A 25,823-nucleotide genomic window follows, 5' to 3' on the forward strand; every position below is an offset into this window, starting at 1 on the left:
CCCCCCCCCCCTCTCACACTCTCTCACTCTCTGTCTTTCTCCCTTTTCCGGATTGTCTCGGAGTTTTCGAACAACCAAGAAAAAACGAGACATTTGAAACGTCGGAATGGTGTTTTCCAGAGCTCGATAATACATTGCATCCTCTAATAACACCGTTCGACTGGAGTACACGAACACCTCTCCAATCGCGATTCGTTCAGTCATTCGATATCGTAATCGCACTATCGATATTCCTGGAATGCTTACCGTCACGATCTCTCTCGAAGACAGAGATCGCCCCCGCGGTGTAAATATTTAGACGGTGTAACTCGCGTGTTAGCTAGAATCCTCTTTATTTTCCGCAATGATGGAGACCAAGCGATCAGTCAAAGCGAAAAGTAGGACAGACCGGCAAAGAAACACAGGTAAAGTCGGGGACATTGACACAACGCAACTCGGGACGGTATCGATATGATTGATTTATTAAACTCTTGCATCGAAGAACAAAGATCAATGTTGAAATGTCGATTTCTTTCCCAAGTTTTCAAATCTCTTCCCGAAAAAATTGTCGCCTGTTGGATGTACGTATTTTTTTTTCGAATTCGTTTGCCTCTTACATTTTTCTTATCGATTAGGGGAATATAGCGAACGATGGAAAAATCGATGAAAATGAGGATAAGTGTTAAAAAAAAGGAAACAAAAAAAAAAGACAAAGAAGAGGTGAAAGCTTGGAAGAAAAATGATAGAGTCAGAAACCGCACGAGTATCGCACTAGTCACGTGACTATTCGTTCGTATATATGCAAACCTTACGAAAATATGATCGGGTATATCCAGGCTGCGGTTAGCCATACACCTTCGGCCGAGTTTACACAGATGTCCAGATGTTATTTCGGTCTGTTTGAACAATTGCCGAACGAAACGACAAAGATGCATGATGTAGGACGCGTTATCCGCGAATATAATTCGGAAACACGTGTGTCGGCGCATCGAACATCTCGTACAGCATTATCTACAGCCGATAATAATTCACCCCGTTTTCCTTTTATCGTGTTCCTAAGAACTTGTTCCTAGAATCAAAATCGATACAACGATCGCTCTATTCTCCGCCGTCACATCTCTATTTCGACTACAGGATTTCGACGAAATTGGTAAAAATTTGAAAGTGTAAAAGATACTTTTTTTCCCCGTTCTATATCACTTCTTCGTGTCGACTATACGTATTTTCTATGCCGCATGTGTGGCGTAAAAGCTCGATCGAGAAACGAGAAACACGCTTTCCAGTTCAGGCAAGTTGCCTGGGCCTTGTGCGTGTGTGTATATATCCCGCTGTTACCACGAGAAAGCAGATGCTCGATACGAACAGCAGAGAGTGAGAGAGAGTGAGGAGGGGGCCGGGGGTAGTCTTATCGAAACCACGATAAGTTCTTTAGAGGTGCGAACCGCACTGTCACCAGCTGCGCGCAAGTTGTTATCATCCGTCACGCAAAGCGTTATCCTTGGAATCATCGATTTTGCTCGCGTTTCCACTCGCTAAATCATTCGGTAATTCGCGTTGTCGCGCGATAATTTATACCATTCAAAATAAATACTTTGTAGCTCGAATATAACAACTTTTCCTACTGCTCTAACGAAAAACACAGCATCGTTCTTTTCTCCTTTTAACTCTTCTCATTGACCACCCGACAAGAGGCTACGCAACAATCGCGAATGAAAATCATTCGACGTTTATAAGATTCGTAGGCATATGCGTTCGATTTCGCAAAATAGTAAAGGGTAAACAACGAAATGCAAAGCAAAAAGAAAGGAAGGAAAAAAGAAAAATAAAGAGGACCTACGCATACTATAACCCATCCAGCAATCATGTGCGCCAGATGGCAGACCGTCACCAGTTGGATGACGTACCGAATCTGAAAACATCCCGACATCTCCTTTCTCAAATCTGCGTACGAACAGGCAAAGCGAAAGAACGCGAAAGATTCCGTTCCCGATATTTGCCCCGATTGTCTGCCTTTTCTCTAATGATTCCTTTCGTTCGGATATATTAACAACTGGAATGATGACTAAACTTAGCCGACTAAGCGCGATTATTCGATGGCAAAGAGGACAGTGCTAAGGAGAAACAAATCCATCTGTTTAGCATCGACCTGCAAATTTATTTGCAAGCTTTCGCCTAACATGTTGCCCCTTCCACGACCGGTTTGATCAAGCGGGAAGACTCGTGTAACTTTTACAGAAAATTCGTATTTGCTTTTCGTTTCAGTCGGTGCGGTTACTAGTTCGGAAAGGGATGCCGGTTTCTGTAGCGGCGGTGACGAGGACGACATGTCTGACCTACACTCTCCAAGCGCCTCGGAAGACAGTTTAGAGGTGCAAGTAACGCCGATCTCGTTGAAAAACAAAAGAAAGCTGGCTGAAACGAACCAAACTCGGCCCCATTGAAAAAGCGGATGTTTCAGCAAATCGAGGAAGAAACATTACCAGATGAAGAATCATCGGCTAGAATGCTTCGATCACCGAGTCCGTTTAGACCATGGAGCTATACCAACAAAAGCATCGATTCGAAGCTTTCTTTGCCGATTACAACTGGAGAAAGAACTATGGTTAATCATTCCTGTGTTTTTACTTTATTATCAAACACACCGTCACCTACGATATCCGTTACTTCGAATCGTATCAATCATCATCGCGATCATCATTGTCATCGACGTCACCGGCACCATCATTCCCACCATCGCCACTATCATTATCAACATTATTGTCAAAAAACCGACTATGTCGATGATGACGATAACGATGGTGATGGTGATGGTGATGGTGATAGTGATGGTGATGATGATGGTGATGATGGTGATGGTAATGGTAATGGTGATGTTGATGAAGCTGACGAAGGTGATGATGATGGTGATAGTGTTGGTCATCGTTGTCGTCATCGTCGTCGTCGACGTCGTCGTCGTCATAATCATCACATCGATGGTAACGATAATAACGATGACGATGTGAATGACAACGACGACGTTAATGTTGACGTTGACGATGCTGACGGAAAAAACGAAAACACTAACGACAACGATAATATACAAGGTAACGCAAATCATAAGCGCAACTTGGACGATGACGATTCGTACGAAAATTCAAAAGGAACTAGCTTTCGAAAGCAGTACAATTCGCAAAGTCGAGAGAGTTTACCCGATAGATTAGGACAATCGACGCAAACATATGCTGTTCAAATCGAGAAACGAGACTTCTCTCGTCAAAAACTTGATAATACGATCATCTCGTGTGCAACTTCTACGATTATGTCAAAAACAACATTGTCACCGACTACGATACTATCTTCCATTACACATCCTAGATTACAAGAAGAACCATTGTCGCTTGTCTTGAGGGGCGATGTGACCGCCAGAGTACCTTCGCATCCAGCAGTAAACGGTAGTTACGAGAAAACCTGTTCTTATTCTATAGAACGCGCAAATGTTTCGACCACCTCACCATTGTCATCGTCTCTGTCCTTGTCGTCTTCCTCTTCATCTTCGTCCTCGTCTTTGTCTTTATCCTCGTCCTCGTCTTCTTCTTCGTCGACGTCTCTGTCTTCGTCGTCGTCTTCGTCTTCGTCGTCGTCTTCGTCTTCGTCTTCTTCGTCGTCGTCGTCGTCGTCGTCTTCTTCTTCTTCTTCTTCGTCGTCGTCGTCGTCGTCGTCGTCGTCGTCGTCGTCGTCGTCGTCGTCGTCGTCGTCGTCGTCATTATCCTCCTCAACGTCATCCACATTCTCTACTTCCCACTCTTCGTTGTTGTCCCACTGTCAACAAGATCATCGATCCTGCTCTAATGGCGGTAATTCTTGCTCGATGGCTGGGACAACGGCTTCGATGATAACAACAATGGCAACTACAACGACAACGATGGTGACGAATGTACAGAATGGGCAGGCAAGGCAGCATCCAGTAACAGGTCAGCAGAGAAACTATAAAAATATGACGCGTGAAAGGAGAATAGAAGCAAATGCCAGAGAACGAACGAGAGTGCACACTATAAGCGCCGCATTCGATACGTTAAGACGTGCCATTCCTGACGAAATTATCCGTGTTAAGAATTGCGTGTAGCTATATCATGACCCTCGGTAAAATTGTCGATACATCGGAAGGCGAATCAAGTAACGATGCTTCGTTAGGAGCCTGTGTGGATCTCGTATCCAGGACTATCCAAACAGAGGGCAAACTTAGAAAGAGAAAAGAAGACTGAACCGCATACCTGGTTTTAATCCTGAAAAGGATATGCGAGCCGACACGATCCAATCGGCGTCATCTAATCCCCACCGATCATCGAAAACCGAAATGATAGTTCAACTAAACGACGTTTGCCGGATAAATTTAATCTTGAGCTTTATCGATAGAATTCTTCTTTCATCGTTCCTTTGCCAATTTTTTTTTATGCCAATTAGTAGATACACCTTGTATATCCGTATCGAAAAGCTTTTCAAGCCTTTCGCTTGTTCATCTGGTTCGTGAATTATACATTGCTGACTGATAAATAACGACGGCGATGGCGACGGCGATAGTGACGACGAGGATGACGATGATAGTAGTAGTAATAGTAATAACAATAAAAATAATAATATTAACAACAACGACAAGAATAATAGTAATTTTAATGATAATAAAATGTAACATGAAATATTCGACAAGCGGAAGTGTACGATTTTGAATGATAAATCGAGTAAAACGTCTAAAGGAGGAACAGAAGTTGATTTCGCAGCATCGTAAAATTATGTTTCCGTGTTACTTCATCGGGACACGACTGTTGTTGTACACGTGTACTCGCGTGCGTATAACATACCGATCGAACGAAAGATATTCGCAAGAGCACAAGCAATGCGTACATTTCGATGAAACGCGCAACTGTATCATTTTACATTGTAAAACTACTACGACGAGCCGGTACACGCTCGCATTTACTTCTATCAAGATTCAAATAAATAAAACGAGAAACAAACGCAAACAGGTTTCTGATCTTTTATCGATATCGCGTTCTCAACGAACAACGATGAGTCGACGAAATTCGTTCTGTCTTCTTACATAGTTGTATCCTTGTGACACGCATTTTCCCTATATGTACTTTCCAACGATGGCAACCAGTCCAATCTAACCCAACCACGTAATGTTTACCTCCGAAAAAAATCACGTTCGTTATCAGATTTCGCGATGAAGAAACGCGACGACAAATGTCCAAGAAGGTGGAAAATCACACACGGGACTCGAGCGTTGCCCTACGATAGAGCTATGCATAGTTACGATCCATGTTGAAACGAAGTGTTGGTAGCGCGTCAAAGCCACAAGCAACGTTGCCACCATACGCGTTTTAACGAACGCAAGGCTCGAAAGAGATACATCACTACGATGTATGTATAGGTATACACTGTACCAACGTTATTGTTCGTCGTATACGCACACCTGCTAAGAATCAGAAGCAGGTGCATTTAATTGCTTTCATGGCGATCGTTTAATTTTCAAATGTTATTCGAAACGTATAATAATCAACCTTGCGATCTTCGCCTATAACACCTCAATCATTTCCTGTCTCTATATTCTTCCCGTCGAATTGTCAAACGCGAAATCAAACTTGTGAACCATCAGACGGTATACCAATTTTATTGATTCGCGGCTAATATCGATTTCAATATAATAACCACAAAATCGTGTCACGAGTCATGGCAGCGAGAAACGGATACGAGATCAAAAGATCAAAAAGAGTCGTGGAATTTAGGTGGAGAAAGAGAGCGGCGAACATAAAACAAGATTAACGAGGCGAAATACTGTCGGGTGGGGGAGGTTGCCTGAACGTTGGCGCCAGCTGACCGCCGTCGCGTCGGACGACCCACGCGAATGTGTACGCGTATACTGCTACGAACTACGGACGACCACTCTCCTGTCGTCCCGCTTCTCAACGACTAAACACCTCTACGGAGATTACGCGCGCGCGGGTGCGCGCATTCATTGGCTAACTTATTCCCTTCTCTCCTTTCATCTCTTTTTTCTTCCTTCGCCTTCCTTCCTTCCTTCCTTCCTTCCTTCCTTCTCTCCTTCTTCCCCTCTTGCTCTCCCTCGCCCTCTCACCTTTATTTTTACAAATGTTTATATAGTAGTCCATTATAATATCGTTCCATTGTTTCAAACATCGTTATGAATGAAAATTTTACGATAACTCGGGTTGTGAAGTATTATCCGAAACATCTGTTTCAATTAGATTAACAATTTTTGTAACCACGAAATTGCAACGAACGCGAGAAACAACTTCGCGTGTACTGTGAATTCGCTTATACCCCCTACCCAACTTACTATATCCATATACACATCGAAACGAACACGGAAATGCAAGCGTAACACACAAATGGCAGTCGATATTTGTTCCGTTTAATTAACGCAACATTAACTGCGTTAGCAGAAACCACGAGATCGTTGAACAAGATACTACGACATTACCACTATCATTCATAGCGATTCCAAAGAATTTGGCGTTCTACTTGACATTCCTCATTTCACGCGTTTAAGCATTCCAATCGGTCACAGTTATCTAATCTTGGTTGTCCCACGTTCTTGTTCGTTAAACGAACAAGTGCTAGATGAGCTGCTTGCGAAAATTATGAGATGATAAGGAAAACGAAAATCCGAAAGGGTCGAAGGTAAAAATAATAATCGCATGATATTCAAATTCTAATGAAAAAGAGAGGAAAAAAATAATAAGAATCGTTTAGCAAAATGATACACCGCGTTCTAAAACGGGAATGGAACGCTATTTCTTTGCTATTTGCTTCTGTCTACTGGCCGCTAGGGTCCAGTGCATGCGTCTTCTAAGTATATACTCTCCTCTTATAGTCGATGCGAGAGTGATTTCGTATATAGGATGCGACAGTGTGGCGCCAGGCTCTTGCATGCAAGCCAGTTTCTTCTAGTCTTTAGTTGTGTGGTATGTGCAAACGATGCGACTATACAGGGTGTTTAAAAAGCGACCAACCAACTAACCAACCAATTGTTTTGCATCTTTCTTTAAAACAGCTACTAGAACGTATTCCTTCCAAACCACTTGACACGTGACATATTCCTTTCATTCGCATCGACTTTTCCACACTTTTAACCTACTAGATACACGTGAACATCGATTCGCAATCGCTGATATCTCGTTTGAAGTATCTAGTGATCGATATATTAAGTATCGTGCTCAAATCATTCAAGATTTAACTAATATGGAATCAAGTTTCGATCGTATACATATTCGAGCAACATAGATTCAACAAACAGTGTAAATAATACGAACGAACTTTTTCCAATTAAAACTAAAGCTACTGCTTTGTATTTTATTACGCAATTACACAATTACACAATTACGCAATTACGCAAAGCGTATATAAATGCGTAAATGTTGTCATTCGTTTCATGCTAACTACAAAAAGACGACGTTCCGTTTTCTTGAGATACACCTGAAAATTACATACTTGCATCATCTAGTGGTGAAGAATAAAAGTTATGACTTATTTATCGATATGAACGTAGTCTGAGTTGAAACTAGTGGTGCCCCCTTTAGTATCCTATGTAACATTCGCGCAGAGTGTATTAGTATTTACATTGTCAAACATTATCGAAATGGTCAACAGATGTCGCTGTTGAACTGTGTCACGAAAATTAACCCTTTCTTCTTGGATACAAAAGTGAAATGCAAACGATATTTTCCAACGAGTTTCTATATGATAAAATACATCTATAATATTCTTCTATCGTTTTAAATAAAATGGGTAAGCGATACATAACTTGTCGTTATTGATCGTATGCATGTACAAATTACACATTTCTTGTTTCTTTTAGTTTTACCACGAAGTCATGGGAAGGCTACCGTAGGAAAAAGCCTGTCGCAGTCGAGTTTCAAGAAACGAAATAACAATGTTATTACCCACTCTCAACCTCTTCCAAGTACAAGTGCAAATATATCTGTGTCTCTTATCAATCGAAGTTCACAAAACTCTCCCCCTGATTCTAAAAGTTCTGAAGAAGACAATCGCCTTGTTAATAGCGTGATAAGATATTTTCTTGCATTAGACAGAGGAAAACAAATCGTCAATAAAACTCGTATAATCAAACATGTATTAGGTAATCAAGGGAAACATTTTCTTCAAATAATGAACAAGGCGAAGAATCTTCTGTCAAAGGTATAAAACAAAACTCCAACTTACAAACTATTTCAACTAAAACTTTGCGTTTCTTTGTACATTCATAGATTTTTGGATACGAACTAGTAGAACTCGAAGGTAATAAATATATGTTAGTAAATGAAATACAAAATGAATTACCACACATTCATCCTTCTGCAATGGAAGGTAATCGACAAGTACTGTTATTCCTGGTACTCACTCATATCTTTATGCATGAAGAATCCTGTACCAAAGGTAACAATGCTATATGATATGTATAACATTGCACCAAAATGACAATAACCTCCATCGATTAAACCTGAAGATTTTTTTCAGAGTCATTGTGGGATTTTCTTACAAATTTAGGTATTTTATCTTTGGATAACCATGCCTATTTTGGTAACATCGATCACTTGATAACTGAGGTAAAAACTTGGGGAAAACAGGGGTAAAACATTGAATTCAACATCGAATCAAAATTCATTTCCTTAGGTTTTTGTAGCTCAAAAATATCTTGATAAGATAACTATAGAAAAGAGTGATTCAATAGAGGTAGAATTTAAGTGGGGACCACGTGCCGAGTATGAATTTTCTCGTCGTGCAGCATTAGATTTTGTATCTCAGGTAATAACTTTCAAATTAATGTTAAATATACATGATCTCCTCAGCAATGAATCAAAAATGCATTCTATAACAGGTATACAATGGACGTCCAATAAACAGTTGGCCCTTGCAATTTAAAAGTTTAATTGCTCGAGAAAAGTCAAATCAGTTACAGTGACGCACAATCGTTGTAAACGTACGAAGATGGAAAACAGATTTTTATATTCTTCTAAATAATAATCTCACGTAAAACCTTTCAAGTATAAAGATTACAATGAACCCTTATCGCAACCATGCTTACAGCTTATTAAAATGAAATGTTCTCAAAACCGAATCGATAAAGTTAGATTTTTATTACATCGAGCACAATTGTTTGTCGAATAACAGCGAGAACAGTCGCTTGAAATTTGTTTCAAATGTCCCTGAGGGCAGCCATAAAACTGCAACTTAAGATTAATGTGGATGTGTGTAGTCTTCGAGTTTGACAAGAGAATCAGGAGAAATTCAAAACTTTCAGTCGCTCTAATTTCAATTAAGTCTAATCGGATTCATATGTCCGATTCGAATTCCGTTATTATGTCTTCTAGTCTGACGAAAGTCTCACAAGTAAAAGCAATAAAGTAAAAAAATGAAAAATTAGGAATATGTTAATCGTTTGTTTCTATAGATATAGGAATAAAAGCAAACAGTTTTTCTTCCTTTTTATGTCTTATTCCTCTCTATATCTTAGAATGTTGGTTTTTCTCTTTTTTGGTAATGGGGAAAACGGGAAAAGGAAAATTGGTTGAATAATGGTGAAATTCATTTTGATTCGATGATCGTAATTTAATATTAACAATAATTACAATGATCTCTGCTTCATTTTACAATCAACGTCTTTGATAAACGTAAAACTGATACTGTAATCCATAACGTAATTGAGCATGATAGACGCGATGCCGATCGAAATTATATGAAATATCAATTTTCTCAATGAAGTGTAATGGTCAATAAATATATTGCATAAAATATATTGCAGACGGTAAAAAGATGTTATAATTCGATATTTTCACCGACAAGTAGAAACGTAAACGCGCAGTTACAGCGATCACAGCGGTAGAAAATCAGCTGGGCCAGCGAATCTGTGTCACGCTGGGGGGTTCTAGACTAGTGGTGCGGCTATACCGAATATTCAGTATTCGGCCGTCTTCCTCGACGGGTAGTAGCGCAGTGCCGCTCGGTTTACAGTATCATAGTTATACCACACGTATTACCGTCTTTCTAGCCTATACCGTATTCTCATTTAACTACACGTGAACGTACAACTTATTCTTAATTGTTTTTGTTCACAATCATTGTTACAGGAGGATCGTTGAATATTTCAAACAGCGAACTGTAAATATACATATATATATATATATATATACATATGTATGTATATATGTATATATCTACGTACATGTGAGCGTACGTGTGGGTGAGCGCGCACGCGGGATTGAAAGAGCGTTTATTAATTTGTGTCTATATTCACTCAACATATAAATTAATACAAGTTTCGTTTTCCGACATGTATACAAAGCAACAAATTCAAGGATAAAGACGTAATCTTGGGAGAGGTAGTATTTACCTGTAACAGACTGTTTAGTAGAGAAGCCGAAATAAAAGTGACTATATAGTAAAGAGGATATTAAAAGCATATTGGAAAATAACGATACATATCATTTTGAATATTACTCGCATAGATAACCCATAAGATGCTGAGGAAACGCGAAAATAACCGATCGCAAAACACGTATACTAGAGAACAATCAAGTATCCTACGAACCCGATTTTCTTTTTCATCATGACGTTTAATCTTCTTATCGCACAATAACAGTCCGATAAACTGAAATAATTGTTCGTTTCAAGCGTTGTACCATGAAAAAGGGCAGTTTCTTAAGCTGTTCTAATTAATAGCTGTCCTAATCTGTAAGAAATAATAGATTTATCGTGGATCATCGATGTACTATACTGTTGTGTTTGCAGCAGACATTCGATGTTTTTCTTGTATAAACGAAAAATTCGTGATTATCGAATGTATGACCTATGATCTAATGATATTGTCATCAACGCGGAAGGTGAAACGTTATTAGAATAATTAAGAAAATAATTTGGGGTATCAATTATGAGAACAAGCAAGCGAGTGCGCGCGTGATTCAACGATATTCGAACGGCATTCATGCGTGACGAGAAATTGGACAAAATGTTCAATTTGTATCAAAATTTAAACAAAAGAGACGAAGATCACAAAGAATCGGACGTGACCGGACACGACAGATTCTGGCAGGAACGTCCGAGAACGCGCCGGAAACGTCGTGCCGTTAATCGAAGAACTCAAAGCGCCATTGAACTTGATTCCGAGGCCATAGTTTCCGCACGAGGTACTCTTCGCCGTGGAAGAAGCGCGAGCATCGAAGACGAAGATAGCGATGAAGAAAAAAGTTACCAGTTGACCAATAAAATCGACAATCTAGCCAAAATATTATTTAGTCGCGTATCCGCTGCAAGAGGTTGCAAGGATTCCGATGTCAGGTATGTCTCATTTTATGTCCTCTTTTTCTTTCCCTTCCTGGTCCACATTTTCATTTATTTTCTCCACCTCCTCCTCCTCCTCCTTTTTTTTCGTCCCGTATTTTCGTTTTCTGCGTGTTCCCATTCGCACTAAGCTTTAACACTAGAGTTAACACCATTCGTGTCTTTATCAACAACGATGTCATTTACATGTATGTATATATATGTATGTATAGATCTATTACGATGAGAGAAAACGATCGATACTAGCTAAATTACTTTGATTACAATCTAATTGCAACGAAACAGAATCACCCGAACAATTATTGTTGTTGAAATATTGAGCCTTGGCAAGTAATAGTGGTTCATGATGCGACGAACGTCTAATTCGATTTCCATCGTTTGGCCTGTAATTATTATTTGAGCACGCGATTATTAGAGCTTCACACCGGTCGATTAGCCTATACTCGCGTAATATTAACACTTCTGAAATTTTGTTTGTCAAGCAGTCAGTTATCGATTGTGCTCAAGTATTCTTGACCCTTGATTGCACGATACACGTCCGTTGAAACGACCTACAATACGTGTCTACGTAAATAAGTTCAAATTACGATTCATTTACTGAACGAATCAATTATGTATCTTTCATTAAGTTACTAATAACTAAATTTACATTGAGTCGAATTGCTTTCGGTCGAAAGTGAATCAGTTGATCAAAATAACGTGTCTACATAGAAATACTATTTACTGCAGACAACAATTAGTGGTATTTAAAATTGTGGTATGAACATTATTTACTGTTATTGTTAACCTGCTGTTCGATGGCAATGTAGATGAGCAATCGCGATGCAATTGATCATCACCTTAATTGCTGACAGTATGCGCGATCTCGAAAAACACGAATACCAATCGCGCAGCAACATAGGTGAAAGCGCTCTCTCTCTCTCTCTCTCTCTCTCTCTCTCTCTCTCTCTCTCTCCCCCCCCCTTTCCACATTCTTTCTATATTCTCTCGTCTTCTTAATTTTGCTAAAATCTAAAATTAATTTCTAATAGCCGTGAAATAAGAAAAAGGGGAAAGAAACGACGTGAAAAGAGACGAGATGAACGAGTGTCTATTCGCGAATCCTAAAATTTCGATATCGTTACAATAGTCATCTTATTAAATGAAACCTTTGTATTCGTAGAGGGAGATGGGTGTGCACTAATAGCGGTAACACGACCAATCCAGTTTGTAGTCTTTAGTGCGTACATCTAATTTGTTACTGGTATCGCTTGAGAAATAGTTCACCGGAATAAGAAATAGGTCGTAGGAAAAATTATGATTTACCGAATAAATTGGACGATACCGTTAATTGGTAATGCATCCTGTTATTTTTTTTTCGATTCTCTTCCTTCCTGGTTGAATAACATAAACGCGTATCTACTCTATGCGTTATTCTAATTCGTTAACTCCATTCAGTTCATGTAGATAAACTATATAATATAGCTTTAAAATTTGAGCGATTACCATTGAAAATTAGTGAGGGGTTCTCGTCGTTACGATTTAAATCATGTACGGTATTAATTACGGAATTAAGTTAGACTTTATTGCGTGGTTAAAAATAGGAATGGAAGGCACAGCTATACTGCGCTGGGTCACGGATCATCCGTTTGCGAGAATTCTGGTGAATGCATGGAAATGGAGAAAAGGTCCAGGGACCGTGCCCTATCAATCTGCCAGACATATATTTGTAGAATGCCACGTTACAATCTCGTCAAGCAGCTGTGTAATCTCGGTAAATGTGATTCTTTTTGTCTTCTTTGTCTATATTTTTATAATTGATAAATGCTCAATGCGTTAACATGACAAAATGGCACCCGAGTCATTGTTGCTTTTAAAGTAAAGTAATATAAAAGTTTTGCTATGGACCATTCTGTACTCACATATTCTGTCGATTTGTAATAGGTTCTAGAATGGACAAACACTGGTTCATCGTGAGAGATACTTCTTTAAAAACTGATCGACTGGTTACGTTAGCTCCGTTAAGCAGAAATTGCTCATTGAGCATAACCCCACTGACAAAAAATATTTTGAATGATTTGTTCTTAGCCTTACAACATCCGTACATATGCCCGATATTTGATATCGATTTTCTCGAATTCGAGAGTCAAAACTATGTGATCGTGGTTCAACCGATCAGTCAAGGCAGCCTGAAAGATTTGATATACGGGGTAAGTAGAGATTGCATGTGATTAGATTAATAAACAAAATAAGGTAGGAAATAGATAAGGGATGAAACATTTAAACGTTTAACGTTGGATTTGTACGTTGTTGTGCTGTTTACCAGATCGAAAGAACAGGCTGGAACGAGGATTGGAATCAAAAGTACGGTTCTCGCGGTAAAGGACTTCCTTTACCTCAGGTTCAACAAATGGGACGTCAGGTGCTGGAAGCATTGGTTTTCTTGAAAGAAAGAGGATTTCCGACTGTAATCCATTTACATTCGGGAAACGTGCTCATTCAAAACGGGGTCGCGCGTCTTGCCGGTCTCGAGAATACACTTCTCGGCTTCACCAGTCGAATACATCCGTTGATCGCTTCTAAAATATCTCAAACTGTTTCGATCGATATGACATGTTTCGGTAAGACCAATTTTGGCTATCGTTTAAATTCATATCTTAATAATTATTATTTTTCAACGATCAACTATTTACCATCTTCCAGGTCATATGTTGTTTGAGATGTGTGCCGGTTATGAATTACCATCGTTTAAGCCAAATTCTATACATCTGTCGGATGTTGAAATGTATCCACAAGTATTAATCAAGTTTCTTCTCTATTTTTTTTTTTTTGTTTCTCATTCTCTTTTTCTCTTTCATTCGCTTTATTACTAGTTATATCGCATTACTGCTCAATTTCTTTTTCATGGGTTTATAAAAATAGTAGTACTTAATAATATTCCAACAATAACAACGTTTGATAAATAACTAATTTTTAATGATAAAGATACACACAAGAAGTCAGATAATTTATCAACAATTTGAAATCGCTATTTCGACCAATCGTTGCCTGATAGAACCCATGAAAATAGGCTCTATTCGATCGGAGATACTGATTAAAATATAAACACATATACAGGTCGTCGAGCTACTCAAATTCATATTCGGTGACTCACCTAATCATCACAAGATTGTCGAGGAACTCCTTGTACATGATTTATTCAGAAATATTGATCTTCGTGAAATGCGAAGTGCTACCGTCACAGTACGTATACTCTTTAATAATAATACTTTGTCGTGTCAAACTACAACATTGCTTTCCCTCATAGATATTTCGTCCCAGATTAACACCGCCTATAGTAAACTTACTTGACGGCATTAAACGACAAAATGCCAATAAAAGGTAATATGTTTGTATATAATAGAATACTTAGATGATTTTCTCGTGTCGGTTTTTATATTTTGCTAAAGATTCGTTTTGCATGCACAAACAGGCAGAGGTCGCGCTCTATAAGCGACGTCTATTTCGCACGCAGATTTTGGTAATGACACGAAGGATCCGATTAATTCATCTAGCTTTCTAATCCTAGAATCTAACTTGTCTTTTTCATATTACAGAATCATACAGTTGGAGACTGTTGATAGCGATGCAATGTCTTTGCATAGATCGCATACTGTTTGCAAAAATTCTTTGCTCGACGAGATTTACAACGAGCTTTCAAACACAGCTGTTTAATTATGGGAACAAAATTGATTTTTCGGCGATTTTACCATTATTATATACACTTATTATATTTCTCTACCGAGTGCCAAAGATTATTCTAATCTCTATTGTTAAGAATTAATTCATTAGTAGATTTAATATAGCAAGAGCCTGGAGAGAAAAATGAAGGAAGGCAAAAGAAAATAAGAGACAAGAAAGAAAGAAATGATTTATAAGAAAGAAAACGTGACAAAAGGGGAAAAATGCAAATCTTATAAGTGCAAAGTATTTTATTACTTAAAATATCAAAAGACGTCTAAGATACCTATGGCTGCGAAAAAAGAAATAGGAAAGTGATAAAATGTCATTTTATAAGAACTGTGAATCTAACCAAACCCTTTTCTTGTAATTTTCCCACATATTTCTATGACATTTTCATACAATTTCATTCCAAATCATCTAGACAATGTAGATGACTTAAAACAAATGTATTCAAAGAAACATCGTAGTATTGTCTGATGTTTCGATTATATATGCATAGTGGCATTCGACTTTCAATCAGTTCAGATAAATGACATTTTACAATGACATTTTAGTTATTAAATATTTAATTAGACTCAAATAATATAAACGTATTTCTATCATCCTGCAATGATACCTTACATGATTCCTTTTTCAAGGTTAAGACACAAGTCAAAATGAACTATTATTCGTCGAAAATCATTTTACTCAACATAGAGTACATAATTTTATATATAAATGTAAAAAATTGTAAGACATTACAGAATCCGTAGAGAAAAATCGATTTTTGTATAAGTTTATACACAATATGTATCGCAATATTATAGTCAATGAAACAAAAGTATCGATTATTTCTAAGAAACATCGAAAGTTCATATGTGACACTTGTTTAATTATTTGTGGAGATGCATGTATAACTAATATATGTGTATGTAAGCGGACATAAGATCGGTAGTAAAAATAGGTATTATTGCTTCTCGTTGATCTTTCTTCATTTAAACATACAAATTCGTTTCAATATCTTCTTCTCAATCCTAATTGGGATCATTGGTTTCGCGTAAACACACACACACACACACACGTGTATATACGCGAGTACGCGTATGCCGTTAGAAAATTTCAGTATCAAATAATTTAATTAATTACTTTCCTTATACATTTTATGATGCGCCAGCTTCCAATTCACTCGCTGGTGTGTCTGGCTCTTCGTCGTTGTAAATATTTTCTGCCATTTGCCATACCTGCATTATATTGTCCTCTGATACAGAGCATATGACCCATGGTTCATTCGGATTCCACGAAAAGTCACTGATTTTTGCCGTATGACCACCATGAATGAACTATGGCAAATATAAGCATATGTATAATATCGTTTTCCAATGAATTTCATCAATGCACACATTATCGACAATTAATTATCAAAAACAAAAACACTTTATTAAATACCAGTAATTCGGGTGGTCCGTCTTCAGCATCTTCACTTGACTGTTCCTCGCCAATTTTACTAAGATCCCATACATGTAAACGTCTATCTGTGCCGCTACTGGCTAATATTGTCTCATTATGCGGTGACCACTGAACTTGAAAGATCTCATCTTTGTGGGATTCGAAAGAATGCAATTTCAGTTTAAGATTTCTCAAGTCCCAAAGCGCTACAGTTTTATCGGCGCTACCAGTTGCAAGAATAAACTCTGAATATGGATTAAAACTCAAACAATTCACTTCAGCAGTGTGAGCATCAACCGTATGACTTGGTTTGCTAGTATTATTACATCTATCAATTACAAAAATATGTACATTTTATTGTACATACAGCAATAACTTAAATTGTTAACAATAGTGTTGACATAATTACCTTGTGTCCCAAATCATTAACTTCTGATCATCTGCAACAGATCCAAACAAAGATTCGTGCAACAGATGCCAAGCTACATCCTCAACAACAGCAGTATGTCCTGTAAAAATTGTTTTTGCATCTATGACGCGATTTTCTTTAGGAGGAGCATTAATATCCCATAAACAAATTGTATGATCATCAGATGCACTGAGTAAATATCCATTTAAATTTGGATTCCATGATAAGCCATAACCTTCTTTTTGGTGTCCTCTTAATCTGGTATCAAAGATATCAAAACCATCAGTGTACAACTATCTCTTGGTAAACGCGCAAGCATATGCGTACGAGCGCGCGCCCGGATATACTCGATAAAAAAATATATATTAAATATAAATACACACAAGCGCGCGAACTCTTACCTTAGATCAGGTTGACATTCACCATTGGGATCTGGTTTACTTGGGTGTTTTGTATAATCAAACACAAGAACATCACTGGATGGTGTTTTGGTTGCAATTACACATGGATTCTGTGGCATATATCGTGCTCTATTTACCTCCCCCTCGTGATTTATTTTTATTTCAATTTCTATCTTTCCACTAACAGAACCAAATCCTCCAAATTCTCCTTTTTCATTGTCATAATGAGATGCATCAAATTGAGCATCTTCGTTTGGTAATTGTACACTAGCTATGAGCAAATGATTTTGTTCGTCCGAGGTATGAGTGCCCAAAATAAGGCGGTGTACAGAATAATCTTTTCCTTCTGGCCTAGTTACATCTGGTAGCCATTGAGCGGTTAAGGATGGCCATTCCAAAGCATGTGTCATCACAAGGTCATATAAAAATGGGGTGTTTTTTTTCCATATTTTATATTCTTCATTGATAACTCTTTCTTCCACAGCATCATCGAAAGTTTCTGTAATTATACACCTTATATTTTAAAATGAATAGACTATCTGAAAAACATTAAGATGCCTATAAATGTAACAAATAAATAAAACAGATTTTTATATTACACAGTCAAAAAATTGAGAAAGGTTCAGAATATGAAAAAGATGTTTCAAAACTCATTAATAATCATAATTTGATGTAACAGCATTATAAATTAGCTGGTTATTTGATATACATATTTAATAACTAACGCACAATGCAAAAAAGAAAAAAATCAATATTGGAAATAATGAAAGTCATATTTCTTTTGCGGCAGTATAACCTATCGAAATATAATTCTATCACATATACTTGCTTTATAATACAAAAATATATTAATGTAAAAAGACTTAAATATTAATGATAAATTGAACGACATAGAACAACAAACTTTACTTTCTATAGAAATTTACAAAAAAATCTGCCGAATATCTTGTTTATGACAATACGGAAAGCGTCCTTTGAACAAATGACCGAACGTCTTAATTAAACGAATAACTAAAAATAATCACAGTCGTATATAACAATTAATGTTATTCTTACCACCGTCTTTATCTCCCATTATTATGTTTTATCAAAATTTTAACACGAGAAACACTAACAATAAGATTAACCCGCCAAAAGCTCTAAAGGCCTTGCCAGATTTCATTAAACATGCAAGCGTACTTGCTACAAAGCCCTAAATATATGCCGCATTTTCATTATACGATAACTGTTCATAACTTTATGCGACATGCAGCTTAATTCGCATTTAAATCACGTGTTCTAAACTACATAATTAATTAGTAGTTAAAATTATTTTGCATAAATTGTTTGAAAAAAAATTTTTGCACTTAACGTGATAACATAATCAAAAGATAGAATAAAATTGAATAATTAAATTATAAATTCGTATCTATTAGTAGTATCGTTATTTTATCAGTGACTCTATCAATTTGATTGATGTTTATGTTTGCTAATAATTACTGGTATGACAATGAATTTTGCAGATACAACGTGATAAATTGATGTATTATAGAAACATACTGATTTTGCAGGTTTCAAAAATTACTTTTAACTTTTCCTAAAATCGTATGAGTATCGTTTGAAAGATAAACCTCATCCATTAATTTAGAAAGTAGAATAAATTTTAACTTAGTCAGTTAAAGTTCGCTTACTCAGTTAAAGTAAAATAAAAATATGGAAGATATTAATGCCAAGAGAAATGCCAGAATGAAACGAATTTTGGAAAATTCGGAAAAACGTTTATTAAAAATCACTGGCAGAGATAATATATATGAATCAAAAGGTAATCATGATTTACTTGTTTTTCTTGACTCACATAAAATTATTATTAAACATACATACACGTGATTATTATTTCACTAATATTTATTAATTTGTAACATTATTAATTGCTTTATTCTAGCTCAGACTATTCATTCAGATTTATCTAGCTTAACTTACAGCGCTGCAACAGACATACAAAAAGAAACATCACATCCAAATATAAATGATGAAATGTCAGGTAATGCATTATAACATTAAAATTATTTTATTTTTAAATAATAGAAATAAATTTAGTGATATAAGTATAAAAATTAAAGGTATTGACAGTATTTCTAAATGGACAAAAACTTCATCATCCTTATTACTAACAAATCGTATAAATTACATATTATTGGCGATTATTGTCAATATACTACTTATATTGCAACTGGATCATTTATTTGGAAAGGTAATTACATATCGCTATGCTTGTATTAAAAAATCAAATTATTGCGGTTTCATCAAATATTTTATTTTCATGTTGATTATTTAAATATATATTATAGACAATCACAATACCATACTTTCCAATAATGTTTGGACGTCTGTATAATTATAAAAATACACGAGAAATGCAAGAGAATAATCTATTATACACTGCTTTGATTCTGTGTAACATTAAACCTGAGTTAACTTACCAGTTAAAAATGTTAGTAACAATAAGCCATATAATACTTGAAGATTTAGCTTTATATATTTTTAGTTTCACCCTAATACATTATGGGTTTTCTTATTACTTACATAATAGAGACATTCCAGTTGCTTTAACTGTGTGATTTACGAATGAAACATATTTGAACAATTTTATTTTCTATTTATTTTGTTTAATGTTAAACAAAAAAAAAATGTAATAAAAATAAACCGCATCTTCAATTAAAACTTTACAGTTTTGTACAATTACAATTACACTGAGACAGTAGAATTGAGTGTGGTACAATAATGTGAATTGAAGTTCATTCTTGTCCCATTCTTTTACTGTACTTCTTAATGTTATGAATTTTTAGTGCTACTACCAATTCCGTTAACGTGTAATTTAATTTTATACATAGCATAGATTAATATAAATTGTAATAAAATCTTACATACTTTTTTTACTGTGGAAATCAATTCAAATATATATGATTAGAATAAATTGATTTATTTAAAAAACTCAAATGATGTAAATTAAGAATAAACGTCTATAGAAACCAAGTTTTGTATACAATATTTGAATATATGTATGGAAATATCGATATTATTAAACAGATATATCGACACTTTTTAAAAATGGATTTTTTAATCTAGAATAACATCACCTATGTCCATTTGAATCCATTCTACATACAGAACGTTCGCTTTTTTGACGCTTAATAATGTGCGTTAATTGCTTTTATTAACGCGATAACGAATAGCGTGCATGCCTTGAAAGATGCTTTCTCGGTCAGTGTTCAAACTGATTTAAAAAAAAAAAAGTCGCATTCACTAAAATTAAAAAATTTGGTGATTTGCAAATTGCAAAATTATTATTTGAAAACTTTATAACATTTCTTTACGATGTTTGTAGTGTTGATACTCGAGTATTAGAAAAATTATTATGAATTCCTTTTTTTTTTTTCTTATCTTACAAAATTTGTAAACACATTTGTGAATTTATACATTTTTTTGTTTGAAAATATAATTTCCAAATGGGTCACTGTACTTTTTAGTTATCATAGTATTATCTTAATATGACTAAATATATAATATCGATAAATGCAATTTGAGTAAATTGTTATTAATTTATTCAATAAAAGTAATTAGTCGAACTAAACGCAATACATTAATTTTATTCTTATTGTTCTCCTCTAGCAAGGTTGTATTTCATTAAGGTTTTAGCTCTTACAATATCAGGATGACCTGAGCGTATCATTTCCATCTCCCATTTCTCTAAATCTATTTTATACTGTGCCAGTAAGTGAATAGCCTGATCAACATATGGTTCTTTCTCTTCATTTGACAATTCCTTCCATCGTATCGCCATACACTTCATCCAATTCTAATATAAAACCATGAAAATTAACAAATTTATAAAATGGAATTTATAAATAATGGAAAATAAAATCATGACCTTAATTAGGAAATAATTTTACTGTACCTTAAATGATATATTTGGATCTTTTTCACTTTTCTTTGACATCACATAAGATAAGTATGCATTTGATGGTTTTTTTGGTTTCCCGAATATTTCATGCATCTGTAATTAATTAGAAAAAAGAAATAATGATGTATGATTTGATGGTTTAATACAATTACCCGTTTATTATTTATTCCTATACTAGTTTGTTCGTATTCTTTCTTTTTTTCTTCCCACAATTGCTTTTGTTCCTTAGTAATAGAATTATTATATTCCTGTAATTTCTTTGTATATGCTTCATATTTTTCACTATATTGTTTTTGAAAATGTTCCTTTTCAATAGGATTTAATACTGCCCATCGCTTAGAAGCTTTTTTTAATACATCTGAATATTTTATATTAGGTTCTTCTTCAGTAAAATGGTGATGAATTTGTTTCACATACAAAATAAAAGGTGATACAGGTCTCTTTGGTTTTGGTGGAAGGAAAGCTTCTTCTATGAGTTTTAACGCATTTTTCGAAGCATTTTGATGTAAATTTAATAAGCAATTTCTAAAAATATTGAAAAATTTGTTTAGTTAAATTAATTACAAATACTTAATATGCGCACATATGCATGAATACACGTGTGGACGCATGTGTACTTGTATGCATGTTTAATTCACTTTTTAAAAATTTATAACTAATATTTAAATTTATTAAATTAAATTAAATTAATTTAATGAAAATTGTCAATAAGAAATTTATCTATAAATATAATAGACGATTAATGTTTAATTCCTTCATTTATAGTTTATTCCAAAATTATGAAATTTTCTTCTCTTATATCATATAATTCAATCTCAATCACTTTACCTTATGGGCAACAAATTTTCTGAAGACATGAAAAATATAAATCTTTTATAATGTGACATTTTGCACATAATAATCCTTATTATTTTATGCTTCAGCCCCTATTGCATTACTCCGCCACAAATATTAAATATTAACCTTTTATTAAAGTAGTAAACTATGAATGCAAGGGAATAAAGGTATTTAAGGTAAACACACACACATGTACAAGTCGATTTTCATTGGTCTCTATCAGTAGCTTATAGTTAAAATTTATTATTCATAGATGTATATAAAAAATCTTATTTATGAATATAATCAGTTTGTATTCGTAAAATTATATGAGTGTGCATAAATTTTAATTTTTAAACAGTTATCTTTTTAACATAAGCTAACAAGTAATTTGTCTTTTTAACTTAAGCTAACAAGAAATTTCATTCAAGTTCCGTACATGTATGTTGCTAATCGATGACCGGATTATGATCGTCAATAGGTATCACGAATGTTAATAAATTGATCAACAAAATGATTGGTTACACTAGAACTAATTATTTAAGAATTAAATATATATATTTCTTTCTTTTTAATTTTTATAAAAATAAATAATAAATAATTTGTCTCTTTAATAAAATATACATTACATATGCATATGCATTTAGCAAACTATTTGGTTATAAGACGGCACCATATCTCTTTAAGGGTTTACTATAAAAATATATTTGACTCATCATTTCGCGTCAACTTTGCATATAATATCGTATTTAATACTTTGGCAACAAATTTACGTTAGAAATAGATCAAGTCTTGCTGTCATAATCTACCATTTCAATCGCTGGTATACCTTGATTTACTTTTACCGGCAATATTTAACATGACTTAATAACCAGTTTTTGACAAATTTTTGAAATTTATAGTACACGTACTGTCATGAAAATGTCGTGAAAGTATTGGTGTATACAATATTTAATATCAAAATCAATACGCAATGGTTTTGTAATCAAGCCTCTTGTAAAACTTTGATGCCAAATTAGTGTTACATTCTAACCAAATTATATACTTTTTGAACAATATTTATTACAATTCCTCCTCCTTTATTAATTTATATATATATCACATAATATTTATAATTCTTCTTGAACATGAATAAAATATGATAGTTGACTCTACTGTTAAAAAATAGAACGGTCTACTCGTGCTGAGGGAAAAATGTCAATAACGCGAGAATTCGGCTTTGATACACCTAACTCAATCTGCAGTGAACTTTCCAGTTTCACACTGCTATCGAACTCCCTAGGTAGACAGTATCTCAGTTTCCCGTCTATTTTTCAAATATTTATATTAATATAGTAATTTCAAGCCTTCTAAATCATATAAAAAATTCATAAATATAATAATGCATGTAAGTTTTATTTATTTATATTAATACTGCAGGTTTTTATTTTTGTGTATAACATATTTATTTAATAGCATTTATAATCTTTTCAGTATATTTCAAGTCAGTCCTAATAATATTACAATATCATATATAAATTTTGTACAATTACATCATATCAGTTATACAGAGCAAATCTAGTAACTGTGTCAGGTTGTATATCTATTTTCATTGAAGAAGGAAAAAAATTAGTAAAAAACAACATGAAAAGGCAAAATATAAAAGTTATTTTTTTAAAACGAATTATTTTAAAAGGATAAAGAAACATAATAATTTCTAATATTATGTAATATAAACCTACCACAAACTCTAACCATGAACTCCAATTTAAATGTAAATTTTAGCGTTATTTAGTGAGTATTTTTTTAAAAGGTTATGATCAATCAAAAGGTAGGTGATCATCAATATAAAATTTGAGATGCAGTGAGTGAGTGAGTGAGAGGGAGTGAGAGCGTTGAGGGGGGGTGGGAGTGGTGAGAGCGAGAAAGGGAGTGAAGGAAGGAGGGGGTGAGTGAGTGAGGGAGGGAGGGGAGAGAGAGAGAGAATTAAATAGATGGTGTTAAAACTTCTTTTTTTTATTAATACCTTTGAAATTTATAAATTAAATTAAAAATTTAATTAAAAGCTATAATTTTATATTCTGAGTCTACCATCCATTACTGTCCTTAAATTTCATGTCAACCAGTTATTAAAGCTTTTAGGAAGTTTCAGCTTTTTTGTCAAAAGTTACGGTCCTCCTCCAGGTCTGAAGCGTTGGTAGTAATTACCATCAGAGAACCTTCGGAGTGACCCTTTGGAATTACCGAGTTTTATAACATATCTTTTGGCTACTGAGCATGAACGAAATTAAAATTTAAAAGAACATCTATTTCATTGTCCCCTCAATATTCCTAGATTCCAACTCGAAAATAGCCTGTCTTTATGATTGTGTTATAAATCTTAGAAATACCGACCTCACGGCTCATTTAGGTATGCCAAGGCAGGATACTTTATATACACCGCGTATCATATATGTTTTCACTAACTTAAGTCAAAGATTATACAGTGTACCTCTAGACATCACATTTGTAACTTGCGCTACAACAAACTGAAAAATGTCCAAAGTACAGAAAAAATTTTGTTGACACCACTAAAGTCTTATTTGCTAAAAAATTAATTAGTCATCTTAACGAGACAAAGGTTTAACAGTTTACTTTTTTGTAAAGAAGTTAATTAAGATATACTATATAACGTGTTTTTGAACTTAACATACAATAAATAAGTTTTATCTTTCATTAACTGAATTTTGTTATAAGATATATTATTATTAACTTATGTATAATCTTTTATTTGTACATGTATGTATGCGCGCGCGATAAATATCATTTAGATATTATTTATCTAAAAATGATATAATTTGTAAAATTAATAGATATGCAAGATAATAGATAAAATTATTTTTCAATACTATAATTTTAAAAAAATCTTTATAAATTATAATTAATTATATACAATATAATAGATATCTATTATATCTAATAGACATTTGTGAAAAATCAACTAGTAAACGTGAAAATTGTATATTTTTGCAACATATAATTAACTATAAAAAATAGATTCTTGTGAGGATTCAAAATATTTCTATTTAAACAGATTCTGCATGATTAAAATGCTCTTCTACACAAACAGATAACGAGATTTGCAATAATTTCATAGCAAAAAAAATTATGGCAAACAATCAGTATATTCCACAATATTATATCCATATCCTATTCATGTCTGTATGTATAAATTGTTTAATATAAAATTTATAAACTACTTAAGAGAATGTCACAAAAATACGTTTTATGAGGTATTAAAATCATTATACATCTTTTTTCTTTCTTTCTGTTTTATTCCTTTTATTGCATTGTTCAATTTTTATAGGTTCAACAAAATGGTAAAATATTTTGTGAAAAATGTATAATAGATATTGATATATTGCCAAGAAGTTATAACTTTGCATTTCATATAAACAGTATGGGCTTATTTCTTGTTAACATCATGATTTATAGCAATGGAGGATTAACACCAAATGTACAACTTGCAGACAACAATGTATCAACAGAACAGTTTCTGTATGAACTCATATTTGCAAATCAATATTGGTAGTTGTGGTGTGTTGGAAAGGTGATATATTATTAAGCTGTTAAACTTGCTATAAATGTTAAATCAAAGTGACTTGATTAATATTCAACGATTATTTTGTACTTGAAATAGATGACATCATATTAAGGACCTAAAGGGTCAGCTACTATCTACATATGCAAAAAATACATGTCTCCACTGATAAATGGCAAATTGTTTGGATATAAACTAGTAATAAAACATATACTTATGACACTGGAATAATCACAGATCTTTCAAACATCATGTTCA

At 34.4% G+C, this 25,823-nt stretch overlaps 7 protein-coding genes across 14 annotated transcripts in view; 5 read left to right on the forward strand and 2 right to left on the reverse strand.

The window, feature by feature from the left end:
• Window positions 1-5,118, forward strand: part of net (atonal bHLH transcription factor 8-like protein net) — a 7,346-nt gene extending 2,228 nt beyond the window's left edge. The window contains 5 exon segments of the mRNA XM_017901879.1: window positions 2,242-2,394; window positions 2,397-2,834; window positions 3,120-3,654; window positions 3,772-4,047; window positions 4,049-5,118. Of these exon segments, the coding sequence (XP_017757368.1) occupies window positions 2,242-2,394; window positions 2,397-2,834; window positions 3,120-3,654; window positions 3,772-4,047; window positions 4,049-4,220 (1,574 nt within the window). The 3' untranslated portion in view covers window positions 4,221-5,118.
• Window positions 5,119-7,652: 2,534 nt separating this feature from the next.
• LOC108548741 (non-structural maintenance of chromosomes element 3 homolog) lies at window positions 7,653-9,276 on the forward strand. Its single transcript, XM_017901832.1, has 6 exons — window positions 7,653-7,764; window positions 7,835-8,175; window positions 8,244-8,412; window positions 8,494-8,582; window positions 8,650-8,781; window positions 8,855-9,276. The coding sequence occupies exons 1-6, from the start codon at window positions 7,761-7,763 to the stop codon at window positions 8,936-8,938; spliced, it is 819 nt and encodes a 272-aa protein (XP_017757321.1). The 5' UTR covers window positions 7,653-7,760; the 3' UTR covers window positions 8,939-9,276.
• A 335-nt stretch (window positions 9,277-9,611) lies between these two features.
• On the forward strand, window positions 9,612-15,519 carry Slob (Slowpoke binding protein). Of its 8 annotated transcripts, none has more exons than XM_017901902.1 (10): window positions 9,612-10,006; window positions 10,104-10,134; window positions 10,319-11,310; window positions 12,897-13,066; window positions 13,237-13,502; window positions 13,619-13,913; window positions 13,996-14,087; window positions 14,410-14,535; window positions 14,600-14,673; window positions 14,889-15,519. In XM_017901902.1, the coding sequence occupies exons 3-10, from the start codon at window positions 10,958-10,960 to the stop codon at window positions 15,004-15,006; spliced, it is 1,494 nt and encodes a 497-aa protein (XP_017757391.1). In that variant the 5' UTR covers window positions 9,612-10,006; window positions 10,104-10,134; window positions 10,319-10,957; the 3' UTR covers window positions 15,007-15,519. The 8 variants fall into 8 exon arrangements, 6 of the variants coding, with proteins under 6 accessions (XP_017757391.1, XP_017757393.1, XP_017757390.1 ...); XM_017901904.1 differs by adding an exon at window positions 14,765-14,812 and having other exon boundaries at window positions 9,612-10,134; window positions 14,889-14,961; XR_001890283.1 differs by having other exon boundaries at window positions 9,612-10,134; window positions 13,996-14,077; window positions 14,889-14,965.
• Window positions 15,520-15,846: 327 nt separating this feature from the next.
• On the reverse strand, window positions 15,847-18,428 carry Caf1-55 (chromatin assembly factor 1 p55 subunit). The gene is made up of 5 exons (XM_017901813.1): window positions 18,307-18,428; window positions 17,251-17,749; window positions 16,850-17,107; window positions 16,441-16,768; window positions 15,847-16,334 (listed from the first exon to the last, which is right to left on the reverse strand). Exons 1-5 carry the CDS (start codon window positions 18,323-18,325, stop codon window positions 16,155-16,157), a joined length of 1,284 nt encoding a protein of 427 aa, XP_017757302.1. The 5' UTR covers window positions 18,326-18,428; the 3' UTR covers window positions 15,847-16,154.
• A 432-nt stretch (window positions 18,429-18,860) lies between these two features.
• Window positions 18,861-19,847, forward strand: LOC108548749 (uncharacterized). Its single transcript, XM_017901841.1, has 4 exons — window positions 18,861-19,051; window positions 19,172-19,270; window positions 19,350-19,480; window positions 19,578-19,847. Exons 1-4 carry the CDS (start codon window positions 18,943-18,945, stop codon window positions 19,845-19,847), a joined length of 609 nt encoding a protein of 202 aa, XP_017757330.1. The 5' UTR covers window positions 18,861-18,942.
• Window positions 19,848-20,868: 1,021 nt separating this feature from the next.
• On the reverse strand, window positions 20,869-22,220 carry TFAM (mitochondrial transcription factor A). Its single transcript, XM_017901835.1, has 4 exons — window positions 22,019-22,220; window positions 21,343-21,715; window positions 21,185-21,283; window positions 20,869-21,085 (listed from the first exon to the last, which is right to left on the reverse strand). The coding sequence occupies exons 1-4, from the start codon at window positions 22,084-22,086 to the stop codon at window positions 20,882-20,884; spliced, it is 744 nt and encodes a 247-aa protein (XP_017757324.1). The 5' UTR covers window positions 22,087-22,220; the 3' UTR covers window positions 20,869-20,881.
• Window positions 22,221-23,801: 1,581 nt separating this feature from the next.
• Window positions 23,802-25,808, forward strand: LOC108548700 (uncharacterized). Its single transcript, XM_017901777.1, is given in 6 exon segments — window positions 23,802-23,816; window positions 24,457-24,514; window positions 24,517-24,605; window positions 24,928-24,953; window positions 25,122-25,257; window positions 25,332-25,808. Coding segments are annotated over 6 exon segments (549 nt in total). The 3' UTR covers window positions 25,557-25,808.
• The last annotated feature ends 15 nt before the right edge of the window (window positions 25,809-25,823 follow it).

The sequence above is a fragment of the Eufriesea mexicana genome, unplaced genomic scaffold (genome assembly GCF_001483705.2).
Source record: "Eufriesea mexicana isolate 0111107269 unplaced genomic scaffold, ASM148370v2 scaffold1767, whole genome shotgun sequence".
Lineage (NCBI taxonomy): Eukaryota > Metazoa > Arthropoda > Insecta > Hymenoptera > Apidae > Eufriesea > Eufriesea mexicana.